Source organism: Tachysurus vachellii, chromosome 22, assembly GCF_030014155.1.
Source record: "Tachysurus vachellii isolate PV-2020 chromosome 22, HZAU_Pvac_v1, whole genome shotgun sequence".
Classification (NCBI taxonomy): Eukaryota; Metazoa; Chordata; class Actinopteri; order Siluriformes; family Bagridae; genus Tachysurus; species Tachysurus vachellii.
The window spans coordinates 13,854,241-13,869,024 of record NC_083481.1 but is presented as its reverse complement, the minus strand read 5'-3'; the positions used below and the strand labels follow the sequence as shown (position 1 = coordinate 13,869,024).

The following is a 14,784-nucleotide window of genomic DNA, read 5'->3' as shown; positions in this document are numbered from 1 at the left end:
GTTGATCTGATTATTTCTCAGTTGAGGGTATGAGAATTGGGGAATTGGCATCTAAAGATTGACTCATCCTTATCCGTTACAGTTCCTTCAAGATCTTCTGGTTTGTTTGTAAGTGTAAAACAATGCAGTCCTGTGTGTGCATTGTAAATGATAACATAACTGCTGGTTATTAAACGCTGAACAGAAGACTCTAGTTTTCAGAAAGCTTCACCGTATCAGTAATTATACATCTTTTTTATTGTTATGTTTACATTTTAGATATCGGTTTATTATCGGTCTTAGATTATATCGAGATATAATTGGTGATTCATTATTAGAGCAATTGCATTCAGCCCACTTACAAATTGAGATATTACACAAACATCAACAATTGTAACAGAACTAATGTGAAAACATGTTATATCTTTGGCAAGACAATAGTCAATGTAAACTTTGTTTAAAAACAAACAAACAAACAAACAAACAAAAAAACAACAACAACAATTCTTTCACTGTAAAAGTTATAGACCAGTTATTGAACATCATGTTTGTTTCAGAGCATCTACTACTTTGTTCCAACTAGAGCTCAGTATCTTATTAAAAAAGCTTAATATTCTATCCAAAGAAAATTATTATTTTTTTTAACACAAGAAAATATTTATAGAACCACTTCATTATACGGGCTTACTAAAGACTGCCCAAAATGTCTGGTTGAGAGGAAAGTCTAGTCTTAAAATGTGAGAGTCTTGTAATCGTTTTGATTTATGAGAGCACTTTGGCGACGGTCTCTTAGCTCAGCCAAGCGGCGGCTTGTGATACAAATTGAACTGTATCGATTCAGAGCAGCAGCGTGTATGTGTGTGTCAGTGGCAGTGATTCAGCGGGCTACAGAGACTCGGAGCTCACCATTTTACCCGATCTGTGTGAAGGACAACAGCGTTTGAGATGTGTTTTTTACGTTTCTGACTGAATTAGGATTAAAAAGCCAACATGACGGTGGATTTTGAGGAGTGCATTAAAGACTCGCCCCGGTTCAGGTAAGAAACCGAGTCGGAGTCAATTCACTAAACTAACCCTCTGCAGCTCAAAGCCTGTTGGACACTGAACATTTGTGGTGGTTTAAAAAATGTTTATTCAGACATTCAGATCAAGAACCAGTGTTTAAAATAGAGTCATGTTATGGCCATTTCTCAATGCACTGAAAATACAGACCAATGCTGAGTAGGTTATTATTATTATTATTACTATTATTATTATTATTATTATTATATAGTATTTATAGTTATTATTAATAGTATTATATTATTTCATTTTTTTCTTTCTTGATCTTCACTCAGTATTGTAGTTTCGACTGTATGTCATTTAATAATCGTAGAACTTATAAGTAGAACAAGAAGTTCAGACAAAACTAACATTATGAAGCTTATTGTCAGATTTGTGACATTGAATTCATCCCAGGGGGCGTGGCTTGTATTTTAGAAGCATCATAAGGGGGCGTGGCCTTAATGTCTTAATTAGCTTTATTAATACAATGTTATAACAAGAATATGATAGAGACTTTCAGAAAGTAGCCTACTGCTGATCATCACAAGATGATAATTGTTCACTGATATTTTTTTCATGTATTAACCTTGATCATGCCTTTCTCACAGGATGTGCTTTGTTTATGACATCACAGGCTTAATGACATTTCACAGCTAATTGTAGTTTTGTGTAACTGCATGTACGTTATTTCATAAATGCTTTCTGTCATGATTGCATCAGGCTCTGATTTATGAGCTTTTTTCCAAACTTGTATGAGTTATACGCGGCTCATATTTCTCAGACAACTGTTTTGTTTAGGAAACCTTTTAGAGACAGAATACTGATCTAGGAACAGATTTCACTGCTTACGTCTTTATCAAAGTAGGGAACTGATGGTGATTCTAGATCAGCCGGTATCTGTCTGTTTCAGACAAGCTTCCTAATATCTTTTTTTCTGGCATTTTTTTTAGCATACCATAAACATATGTTGTAGACTTTCCCTGCTTTTTTACATGGGACGTCCATCAAACGCTGGTTGTGTTTCTAATTCCCTTTTCTAGCACTGATGTAAGTATACTTGATTTCCTGTGACTGAAGCACATTGGGGTTTGGTACCGTCCCTGTAGATCTATCTCTCAGGATTGTGAGTGATGTCAGGAAGCGTGACCTTCCCCCCTGCAGATCTTTGAATGCCATGTGACGGGATAGGGGGTTGTGTGCATATCGCTCGCCGTGAGAAGGTGCTCACTCTAGGCTGAGCTCCAGAACATTCTGTTCATCTAATGCATAAGTACCACAAACCAGAGACTAGATGGGTGACTTCAGTCTGGTCACATTATGAGAAAAAGACCTTGCCACAGAGTCACCATTAAGATGAATTGCAATCACGTCAGTGACGCCACAGATGACATGCCTTTGCTTTTTCATTGACATGAACCTACAAGTTTGTGTGCTTAATGGAAAAGCTCTTTTATTGGCGTTCCTTTGCATCTATTTCTGGATAAAAGACCACACACGAACGGACACTTTTCTCTGTTCTACTTCACAATGAGATATGGGCCCAAAATATTCACTCTTGGCAGCTTTAATTACTTGTCTGCTATCGCTCATGAGGAGGAAGCATCATGAGTGGAATATTTACATTTCTGCTTCCTCTCTTTTCAAACATTTTACATATGACTTTGTGAGAATTAAAATATTAGACTATGTACAAATCGTCGATGGATTCTATCGTATTTACAATCGGACTGAACAGATTTGGATTTTTAGGATCTTTTGTGGGAAGTGACAGACAGGCCGGTTCCTCAGACTGGTGTAACATGCTAAGATTGGGCAATGAGACGGAAAAGATGGTTCGGGAAGTTTTTTCTTACTTGTCACCTGAACTGCTTGAGGTGTATAAAGTTCCACTTGCAGGTCTGAGCCTGTAAAGTGTAGCAAAGGATGAAATGTGGTGGTTAGATACCGAACAGCAATCAATCCATCTGGAGTTAGTTGTTCGTTGCATTACTGAACTCACTCATTTCATTATCACAATGACCTCATGTTGTTTTTTTGTTTGTTTGTTTGTTTTTAAGCTATCAAGATAAGTAGTAAGTAGTTGTGTAACAGGTTGTGTAAATTACGGCAATGGTTTTAATAAAAGGTTTTTGAGTATATGTATTCCAAACGCTTTATCCTTAACACAGATTTCCTACTGATTCACCAATACAGTAGTGCTATTGTCACGCTTTCTTCAGTTCTTCAGTTATGTAAATGAACTACAGTATATAGCAACGCTAGACTGTCGCATGACCTTTTCATTAGGCTGCATTTCCCTCAATCCACACGCACACATTTCTTTCATAAATCACCACTATTCAGTCTTCAACCCAATGACCTTCATCAACCTTTCCTCAACAAAAGTGACCGAGCCAGTGTTTTACCGCCTTCACAAAGAATCGCAACCCGAGCCTAATCAATCCGCCTTTAATGCCTTTTCATAATCTACTTAATGAGACCTTTCCACTCTACAATGCCTCCAGAAGCCAATATTCATCACCTGATATTATGCTGCTTATGTCGAATCCAGGCAAGATTTTCTCAGAGGATTGATGAACTCATAGCATGAACTCATAGCAAGCACAACCGATCAAACAGGCTTCTCTAGTCAATGCAAGGTGAGAGCGTGTCTTGTCATTCTTACGTCTTGGCTTAAGGCTTTCACTAACCGGCCCTGCTGTCTGTATTCTTTCTGTTTGGTTCCCTGGTTACAGGAAATTACCACTTTACATATTCCCATTCAGCTTCGGTGCAGAGAAACAGACAGATACCGGGTCATGACCCTGGAAAGCAACATGTGTTTCTAATGGGTGTCCTTGCTTATACGGCACACTGGAACGCACACAAGGAATGTGTAGTGTTTAGTACTGTGTATATACATATAGTAGATGATACTTTGTTTGTTCAGAGAACATTATTTATTACATATGTGACCACTTGACTGTGAGTTCGAATTTATGTTCCTGATTATCGTTGCTTTATTGATGCATCAAAGTCTATTTTCTGCCTTTGTTCCATTTTTATTTTTCCATATTTTCACATTTTAATTCGAGTTCATTTCATCAGCCGTGTGTCGTGTCCTCAGAATCCTCAGAAATCATGATTTTTTTTTTGGTGATGAACCTTTTTCTGAACAAATCAGACTGAATGAGGCAGAACATGTTATTTTGTTCTACCTAAAGAAGTAGATTTGTGATCACTGGCAGCCATGGCAACAGGCTTCCTGGGTCGGAGGTGGATGCCTGCCTCCCTCTACAGTGTGTGAAAGCGTGTCCATGTGTGTATTTGCATGTGTTAAGCTCTGAGATGACTAGTGATTTCCACAGCCACATTGACACAATCAGATACTACGTGATATCCCTTGATTTGATATCTGCTTTTAGTTCTCAGCAGTATATCATTCATCAGCCAAGCAAACACAGGGTATCTCACCTCATGTTGACGCCATTAAGAACTTCAAAGCATCACGAGTAACGTGACACTCGTTGTATAATCAGTCGAGGTTGATGACACATCACCGGGATGATGGAATAGTAGTGTTTAGCCTATTTAGTGCTCCAGATTTGGGTGTTAAGTCACTAAAGTGCACTTAATGTTCACTCACAGTCACTACGCTTAGGTCTGAGTCAGGAATCTCAAAGAGAAATGCTTGTAAATGCTCACCCATGCTTTTTCTGATTATATTCAGAAGTATCCAAATTAAAAATCTGTAATGATTGAAAGGTTAATTAATATATTGATTGTATCCCACCATATAAGATACGTGGGCGTTTACTAGGTGTCTTTGGACGCACACACGTGCGTTGGATTTTACGATGATCTGTGTCTCACTCTCTACCATTTGTCACTAGTTTCAGTGTTAATTACTTAATTATTAATAGTAGTTACTAAAAAATGAGCTTTAATATTTTAGTATGTTCAGGAAGGAAGGTTCAGGGAAAATATTGTACGCATATTTTATAATGAGATTCCTGGTTTTGATGCATGTGGTGCAAGAACCCAGCATTTTTAGCTGACATTATAAAAGTCCAGCATTCACTCACGTTCTGGACGTAACATATATGGACTGGAAAACAGTTCAGGAAGCACAAATATCCAGCGAGACTTGACACCTGGCTCGGAGCCATTCGTTGCAACACGCTACTACGCACAAATCTTACCTTTACCTCTAGCTAAACAATACCAGCTCTGTGTATTTCACATAGACCCTTAAGAAAGCACAGGGAAACTGGAATAGTAGGCTCATGATGTCATGTCTTTAAGATTCAGGCTGTTATAACACGGTAATCCCTGCATGAATCCAGACTTAAAGTGTAGATTGTACGAGAAAAGGACGTCTGGGTCTCGACTCCCACACAACACCAGAGTACTGTACTTTTTTCCCCACCTTTCTATCTTTGTATATATAGAAAACCGCTTGTCAGGTGGGTCATACTATGGGCATGTGTTGAATGAGCTCATCTCTTCTTATTTTCATATCGAAAGGCTCGTTGTTGAAGAAGGAAGAAGACACAATTGTATTAAGCGTTTCACTTCCTGTCTTGGATTTAGCTGTAGTGCATTATGGATCGGGGTGACTTTTAGAGGTGTGCTAGCAGGACTAACTCTCTCTGCTGTTTAAAGAATAACAGACAACAGGATAGGGTTTTAGTTTTGGCTCCCAATCTTCCTTGTTTGCTGTTAACCAATGGATCGTTTTGGATTTTAAGCACCAATGCTCTTTGGAGCAATGGAGTGAGACTAGGGCTGATTTCATTCTAGCACAGACTGTAGATTCATGCCAGCTGTCAGTCATGTAACGTGATCACAGAGAGTGAAGAAGCTGTAGATCATCTTCATTTTAGTCATGGGGTAATTACAATAGGGCTTATCCAGTCTCTCTCTCTCTCTCTCTCTCTCTCTCTCTATATATATATATATATATATATATATATATATATATATATATATATATATATATATATATATACCTCCCTTTTTTCTGACAATCTTAATTGTGTTGAAAAAAATGCAATATCTTGTATTTTTCATCTAACAGTAAGGACCAGGCTGATAGCGTGTTTTATGTTCAGTGTGCTTCTTAAAAACCATTTCAATCTTGCAGGTCTCTGGGGATAATGTGTTTGCATGGATTGAATTCCGAGATGAGGTCATTTCTAAGTTCAGAGGTCTCCTATTGATGGGTTTTATTATCCTCTGAGAAAGATAAGGCCTGTGGTGATGCCTACAAAATGGAAGCTTGGTCCATTATGGTTAAAAAGGGCTTGGATTTGTTTTTCTGAGGAATCATCTTATAAGAGGATGATGGACTTGTGATTTAACTTTGCAATCACTGATTTAGACAGTGAATTAAAACAGAAAAAGAGAAAAGCGTGTTTTCTTGGCCCACATTGGTTTGATGTGTTTCCTTTCGAAACACAAAGCAGTTTGCTAAAAAGCCTTTTTGAAACGGTGGACTGCTTTTATTTAAACAACGATGACGTGTTAGCGAGAACTGAGCATCTGCTCTTCAAGACTCCAGGATGAAAAGTTCTCGAATGGCCTGTCAGTGGAGTTGAACAAAATCTGGCAAGCTTGGACTGTTTTGATTACGATATTGTTTTGTCTAGGCTCTTTGAAAGTTACTCCTGTGTGGTCGTCCGTGTCAAGTACAATTAGCACTCTTGATAAATGCTCTGTTGCATTTTTGACCTCTGAAAGGTTTTAATCTGAAATATGTGCATGTATATACTACACCCATGAGTCATTCTCCAAACCCCAAGCAGTGTCCATTCACCATCTGGAGCTGTTTGCTCACGCTTGATGTCGACAAATTGCCTCTAAGTTTTCTGTAGTCTTAACAGAATGAATACTCCCCATGTCATTAAGGTTTACAAATGACCTGGCTTGACTAAAACGCCAAAATACAGCAGCTTATTTGAATTTTAAACCCTAAATCTATTTTTCAAGAAGAAACAACCTGTCATTCATCGCAAACTTTGTGAATATCTATTTTTTCCTTTCCACAGTCTAGAAAGACTGCATTCAATCAGTGGAAATCACCCGTTTTCTCTGCTGTTAAACAAACCCTTAAGGGTTAATCACTAGTTTTGTATAAATCACAAGACAGCCCAAGGATCCGAAGCTCTTATAAAAGAATTTTGTCTCAAATCCCTCTGAAAGCCCTCAGGCTTTTTCAGAATGTTGGAGCGTTCACTTACATCACATTTGCACATTTTTAGCATGACCAAGAAGCCTTAGGGAAGATGGTTAGAGAGACTGGCAGCATGGTAAAGAGAACGTTTGCAGTTCCCAAAACCCAAAATGACTGGGTTTGCTTGTCAAGCTGTTCGCACTGCCGGTGTTGGCTGTTCTGGCAGTGGCGCATCAGAGAAATGTGTTGCTGTTTAGAGTGCAGCCATATTGCATGCAGGCCTCTGCAATGTTTCCTTTGTTGTTTCTTTTTTGGCCGCAAATGTATCAGTGAAATATGAGGAAGGCTAAATAGGCAACATGTGGCGTACATCTGAATCATCCAGCTTAGTGATGTTTTACTTACTAATGTGAAAAGCTTACAAACTGCAGCCCAGAGAGGCTTCTGCAGAAAGCTTGAAATATTTGTTCTAATCGTCTAGTCTAAGGCCTTTATGTGGTCATCGAACGGTTTACGCCTTTGCGGATAACAACGTCATGCCAAAACCGGACCAGTTATACTCATAGCACATGAACGATTTATTACAAAGGACAGATTCTTTGTGATTCTTTGACTGCTTAATCATCCTGGATGATCAATAGATCAATATTGATAAGTAACGCTCAGCACTGACTGTCGTGTCAGATCCGTTCTTGCTTAGCTGCTTTGTTTTAATTTCAAAACGTTCAGTAAGTATGTGTCAGAGTGTACTGTAATGGTATTGATGGAGGTGCTGGCTTTTTCCTTTGTGTCTCATCTTCTTGTTCCATTAGGTGTAATCAAGAAACGGGGCAGAATGTTCAGCGAGACATTTAGCGTCGATTAGCCGTCCAGCAGCCAGCTAATCAATTGCTGATTAAAGCCAACTAATCAATTAATTCAGTAATCCATTCAGTAATCCTCCTCCTGCTCTATCAATTATGGGTGTAAATATCAAAGACCCACCTTCTGCCTTTGTTTGTGGAAAGTCATTAGCTTCCATTTCAAATATTTACTATGAAACTAGACCTTGGTGTCCTTTTAAGTGGCAACCCTGTCATTACCTGTTCTGTCTGCCCTGAAATAGTTCTATGAATCATAGAAAATGTTTGCGCTTAGACTTTGCCTTTGTTTGTGGACATTCCTTCGATTTAATTCTGAGTATTTGCTCTATAGTAAGATCTTAATGGCTGTTGAGTATTTATAAACTAGCCTAGTTTGACGGCAAACCCGAAAAACACCGTAGCGTTGCTATAGAAACAGTCTATTATAATGAGCTCGTGTGCTGTACTGTGGTAGTTTATTTGATCAGTGATTTATCATGTCAGGTGAAACTAATACAGGTATACACAACTGTTCAGAGGTTTCGTTAATCGACAAGACTTTTTATTTATTTGTTTGTTTGTTTGTTTGTTTGTTTATTTTTAGTAAAGAAAAATTTTACGTCGTTAATTCAGTATAAAGTTAGTTCCGATTTACTTTATCATGATCCTGACACTCTCAGTGTGAATGTGCATGAGTGCGAATCCTTCTTTTACCTTTCAATGTGTCTGTTTATTACCCTAGAGCTAAAATGACAACAGCAAATATTTCTAGCTTCAACGTTGCCATTAATAACAGCAGTAATGACGGTTCTCAGCCCTGCTTTTCTCACCAAGGCCCAATGGGGGATGTCTAGGTCTGTTTAAATACATAAATTTAATTGTTGCAATTTAGAACTTATTGTCATGGTTGTAAATAAAGTCCAAGCAAGGCAGTTGTTAAATTTAGGCAAATGAAATAACTAATGAAAAGAAAAGAGTAGTAATCGTGCATGTCGTTCGGACTCCATAGTTTGTCAGCTCAGTTATTTGAGCAAGACTGCTGGAGGAAAAATGTGCATGGACGTGTTTCAGAGCCTGGAACTAATCTGATCTAATAAAACAGAGTCAAAGTGGATTTATATATGATTGCAACGTGAGTTAAAGCTAATGTTTATCAAGAAAATTGGTGAAAACGAGTACTTATATGCAAGCTCTCGATACATTTCACACATTTTCATCTAACTCACCGAAGTCCTTAGTTCTCAGAGCTGCTCCGTAATACAAATCCAACAATGAAGGATTTCATGAGACCCAGAAGATAAAATAACATCCCCTTTTTCCTCTCCGAAGCACATGTTTCACAGCCTGGAGGACCATCAATTTTCAACAAGTCATCTCTAAAGCACGACCCGGTGGGAGCCGGTGTTGGAAAATCCAAACAGCTGAAATATTGTCTTTTTTTTTTTGGATGGACTCAAGGCAGGAAGGAAGTGCATGCTTAGTATACAGCACATCCAGTTTGGGTCGGTTCACTTCAGATCTAGACCTGGATGATGGTGAACTTAACAGCTTGACCATTGGGAGAAAGCAGCAGCTTGGCTCTAGTCGTGAACTTTCTAGTCGCTGACCAAGACTTCTTCACATTCTCAGTGTATACTGTGAACTGTGGTGAAGATACATTTTAAAGTGATGCTGACTGTGGATTTAAAAAGTATGTATGTATGTAGCTTTAGTCATCACAAGGTCCCTTATTTCTCTAATGCTGTATTCATTTTGTAACCACAATACGGGCTTTAAACTCAACAAAAAGTAATGCGATGCTTTATGAGCCTGATATTAACATAAATCTGACATTACTAATTAATAGTATTGTATAGGAGGACAGCAGTTCAAGTACATTTATCAAATCCAAATTTGCAGTGATCAGTACAACTACTATAGCACTATACATGCAGCAATATTTTGCCTATATTCTATATTTTAGGCTAGATGTTCAAGGCGATGCAAAGTTCTTAACCGTATAAAGTATTATCATATTAGTCATTTTTATTTTTTATTTTTAAAAGAAAATGACCTCTTGCTTTTATATTACACCTACATGTTCCATTTGATCGCAAAGAAAAAAAACAAAATTTTTTTGTTTGGACCTCGTTTTCTATCCCCGATTTTTTCAGGTTCAAATGCGGGTGCTTGTGTTTAAATGTGGATTCGATGCTATTGAAAATTCCTGTCTTGGACCGTTCTACTTATCTTCTACTTTTACTTAAGTTTTGGATTTGAATGAATACAGGATCGAGATGGTAACGATGCATCATCTGTTCATTCTATCTCCTAGACGAACATACTGGTAGCTCACAAACATGATCTTATAAGGGTTAACTTCTGTCTTTTACAGATTACATAGTATATTAGAGACCACCCTGTGTGTTTGTGTAAACCTGCCCAGAGGAACCTCTCAAAATCTTTACTCTGACTTATGTGATTCCTTTACATCTCTTCCTCTTTCTCTCTCTCTCTCTCTCTCTCTCTCTCTCTCTCTCTGACTCTTCATTTCCCTTTCCACATCCAATCTTGACTTAAAGCACCCCCTGAGGTCTGGACAACAACAGTGCTCATTATGTTTATTTTCTCCACCATCTCTTTTATTTTCTTCCAAGACTTCAGTGATTTTTATTGGGCTGACATTTCAAACTTGAGCACAAAGACCGTGATGGTCTGAAGTCTCGGGCCATTTTAATCACATCACATTTCTGGTATTGTGCTTTATGAAGCGGTGGCCTTCCTAACCTTCCCCATGTGCAGCTCTATCCACGTTCTCGCCTATACAGCTTACATACAGCTGTGAACATTCTGACCCTTCATTTCCTGTTGAAAAAAAAAAGTTCACATATTTCCCCTGCTACATAAGATCCTTCCTTGAGAACATCTGTATGTTTTTTTTTAAACATTCAGCTCCCAGTAGTATGATAAATCTGCGTTTGCGTAATCGCTCTGAAACACAGCTAAGCAGAGCCTCTACAGAGTTGTTCCTCTGAGCACATGTTGCACGATAGTGACTTGGCATAAAAGCAGCGCAATCGAACAAATTATAGCCGCTTTGAATAAAAGATTCGGTTTTGTTATCGCTTTAAGGTGTAGAACAAATGCGGCACCTATTTGTGCCGCCATCCTCTGTGTGTCATCGCGAGACGGAATCGGCGAAAAACAAGATGGGTGTGATTGCTATCCGTTCCAAGCGATGACTCAATTAAACGTTCCGGATCGCACTGTTCATGGAGGACAATGAGGGTTGAGTCAAGAAGTCGACTCCCTGAGTTCTGTTCTGTTCTGTTCTCGTTTTGTGTGAGAAAGACTCCAGGCTTGGACTGTTTAGAGAGAACCTGGAAAGAAACCCAAAAGTTTCTCCTTCTGTTTTTCTGTCTGGTTTTGTCTTTTTTTTTTATCCCTTTGCTGGAGCTACATGTTTAGGCTTATCTTTTTGCTCCAGCTCCTTCTGCCAAGCACAACAACCCCCGCCAAGACAATTAGCCATAGATCCAGCAATCCTGAACTCTATAGAGTCCTCTTATGATGGCCAATACTCCCTTTTTTCAGGCAGTTGCTTATGTTTGTGTCTTTTGGAGAACTGGTTTTGTTTGACATCGAGCTCTATGTTGGATTCACAGAGAATTGCATCGATAAGACAGTGGCAGTATAACCCAAGGGCTCCGGTCTGTCTTTCTTTCTCAGGATTAAGACAAAGGCCTGGTGTGAGCGTTTCTCCTGACATTCTTCTTAGTTGTGGTAATGGGTTCATGACTGTACAGAGAGTGATGTTTAATATTTGGTTGAAGATTAGGAATGTTCCATGTGATGATGTCCTACCTGTATAGATATAAGCAGGTCTTTGTCTTTGTCTTTCTCTCTCTTTCTTTTTCCTATCAACGGGCCACGTTAATCATGAATACGTCGTATAGTGTAATCTAAATTTGAGAAAATTTGCCGGGTATTTTTACAGATGAATCTCTTACAAAGATGGCGATCTAAAACAAATCCCTATTCAAGCAACTCTGACTAGCTCTTCAACTAGGACAAATGATGTCTGTATAAAAGGAGAACTTTACTCTACACAGTTTACTCTTCATTTAGACATTTTTTCCTTTTTATGGCCATCGCTAAATGCAAATCATCTGTGCGTGAACAAGCTTGGGACTATATGAGGTACTATACTACAGTATATGAATCAGGATTAATCAACATAACATAATCCTTTTTCTTTTGTTTGGAGTAAGAGGCTGAATTAATCTAAAGAAACATTACAAATACACTAGTTAGTTTGAGGTGACGATGTACAGTAGGACCTTCTGTTGTAATGCTGAGCAGTCAAAATCACAATGGAGTCTCTCTCTTTCTCTCTCTCTCATCATGGACATGTTATTGGTCTCATATGGAGCAGAAACCACAGGTCTCGGGCGTGTGTTCAGAGTGAAAGTGCTACACGGGTGGGCCATGATGATGACAACTCGTGCATTTTTTTTGGTGCGTTTTCAATGTCCTGCTGTTAGCTTTTTCATTCCTGTAGCTCTGGAACGTGTTAAAATACCGTTCTAATATTTTTTTATGTTATCCCTTGTGTTTGGCATCAGCTGGTAATTACTGTTTAGTTTTGGATGAGTTAATCAGCACATTGAAAACTGCAGCGTAGTGGTTTGGAAAATGTAACCGAGACCTCAGCACACACTTTCCTACAGTACATAAGCAGCCACCTTTATGCGATGTGTATACGGTGCAGAGTTATGGTACTGCTACGCCATATGAGCAACATCCTCAGTTTTCTCCTGATGCCTTGTTCTATTTAAAGGACTAACCACTGCCAGAGGCAACACTAGAATTGGATTAAAAAGCCTCCTTGAGCCTTTGACAGATTCTATTAGCAGTAGAGGATGAAATGTATAAATGATGCCCAGTCGTGACTGCCTGGCTTCATGAATATTCACTTTCTCAGCAGATCCTGGATCAGCCTTGATCATTCAAATGTCATAAATACAAATTGGGTGGCTAATGCAAATTGTTGGCCGTCAGCTTATTTACGTGGGCTAAAGAGTGTGCTCTGCCTTTTTTTTTTTTTTGCTGTATATGTTGGCCATCAGTGTGGAGTTGGGGAAGATCCATCTTGTATAAACTATGGGAAATTCTGGTTCATTGGTCATCTTGTAAAATACGCTTGTCTGGAGAGCATCCGGACTCTCAAGTGCTTAATTTGACTCAAACACAAAGAGACCGATGTGCAATTAAATTACACACACATCTGGCCGGTGCATTAACAAAGTAAATGCTTTGTGCAATTTCAGTGTTGTTTTGAGATCATTATTTATCACGCTGTACGACAGGATCTCAATACATCTATAAGAGAATGTCTGGTAAGGTTTTCTCACTGTCAGATTATACACTGAAGATCTATTCGAAGGAATGTGTACATTCTACATAAAATAAGCTTGAACAAACAAAAACAAGACCTTAGTATATTGGTACGTTTAATTTTGTAATCTGAAGACAGGATTTTAGAGCAGATTTTGGTTCCACAAAATAACAATAAGGATTTTCTTTCTGTCCATAAGCATGCATGGTGATTTTGCATGTAGCAATGCAATCCAAAAGCATAAAGCATATATGCTTTAATCCAAAAGCATAGCCAAAGCCATAGCAAAAAAATGTTCTCAGGACTAAGATGAAGGAATTCGAATCTGTCCAATTTAGAGCTGAGATCTGGCAGAAATCACAAATAAGCTTGCACAAATATTTCTGGATGTTTTAACGCGTTCAAGTTCTCTTATGTAAGGAAACCATAGTGAGGATTTCAGCTGCATGTCTCACTGTAGGAACGCTGCATTTCAGAAAGGAAAGGAATGCGTCTTGTCGCAGCGATTACAAAACAGCCAGCTCATGACCTTACACAGCATGTCATGTGATGGCAAAGCAGCTGTAGCATACTACTACTCTCTAAAGTGTGAATAAACCAATGAACAAGTAGACGTTCAGATGGAAAAGATGACTTTTAATGACTGTTAATTTGATACGAGCGTAGAGGTTTATCGTTATGTACTACAAATCATGCCGTGAGAACAAGACTTCTTTCTTGGCTCGGTTCTTCATCTGACTTTGGGAAAAAGGTGCTATTTTCTCCCCCTTTCAGTTTACTAGGGAAATGTCTGAGGCCAAAACAAACCAGACTTAGCTTCTCAACACGATCAGCGCCTGAGCACTTCGGTCAGCTTTTTCTTCCAAATATCCCTCATGTAAATATGCCGCTCCTGAGGGAGCCATTTTGTGAATCACCTTTGGGCCATGTCACTTTCTCATCTCTCGTTTATTCCATTCTATTTTCACTACAGCCGGAGATGGAGAGTAACGTCACTTATAACCCTGAAGGTTCTCATTTAAGATTAGGTACAGGAACCAGGACTGGGAGGATAGTTAAGGACAGTGGGAATGTTTGACAAGAATGTTTGGCTTTGCAGCTATTTTCGTATTTAAGAAAAGTGCAGGAACTCATCAGAATGTCTGTATTTACCCCACGCTCACTGTACATGCACCGAGTCATAGCTGATGGATGACACCGAGCTCCACCATGATGAAAGCTATGCACCATAATGATCTCATGCCTTTTTTTTTTTTGTTTCTCATCCTCCACCTCTGAGATGGATGACAAACACATTATTGTCTTAACCCTGGACCTGGCCTGAATATAGTGGAGACTAGATGATGGATGGCAAACTACAAACTCATTTTTCAGTCTGTATGCTTTAT

At 38.7% G+C, this 14,784-nt stretch overlaps 1 protein-coding gene across 3 annotated transcripts in view; it reads left to right on the top strand.

The window, feature by feature from the left end:
- Positions 1 to 800: 800 nt before the first annotated feature.
- Positions 801 to 14,784, top strand: part of acap3b (ArfGAP with coiled-coil, ankyrin repeat and PH domains 3b) — a 47,769-nt gene continuing 33,785 nt past the window's right edge. For all 3 annotated transcript variants that reach the window (XM_060858015.1, XM_060858014.1, XM_060858016.1), the window contains exon 1: positions 801 to 1,016. In XM_060858015.1, the coding sequence (XP_060713998.1) occupies positions 970 to 1,016 (47 nt within the window). In that variant the 5' untranslated portion in view covers positions 801 to 969. The remainder of the gene's footprint in view (positions 1,017 to 14,784) is intronic.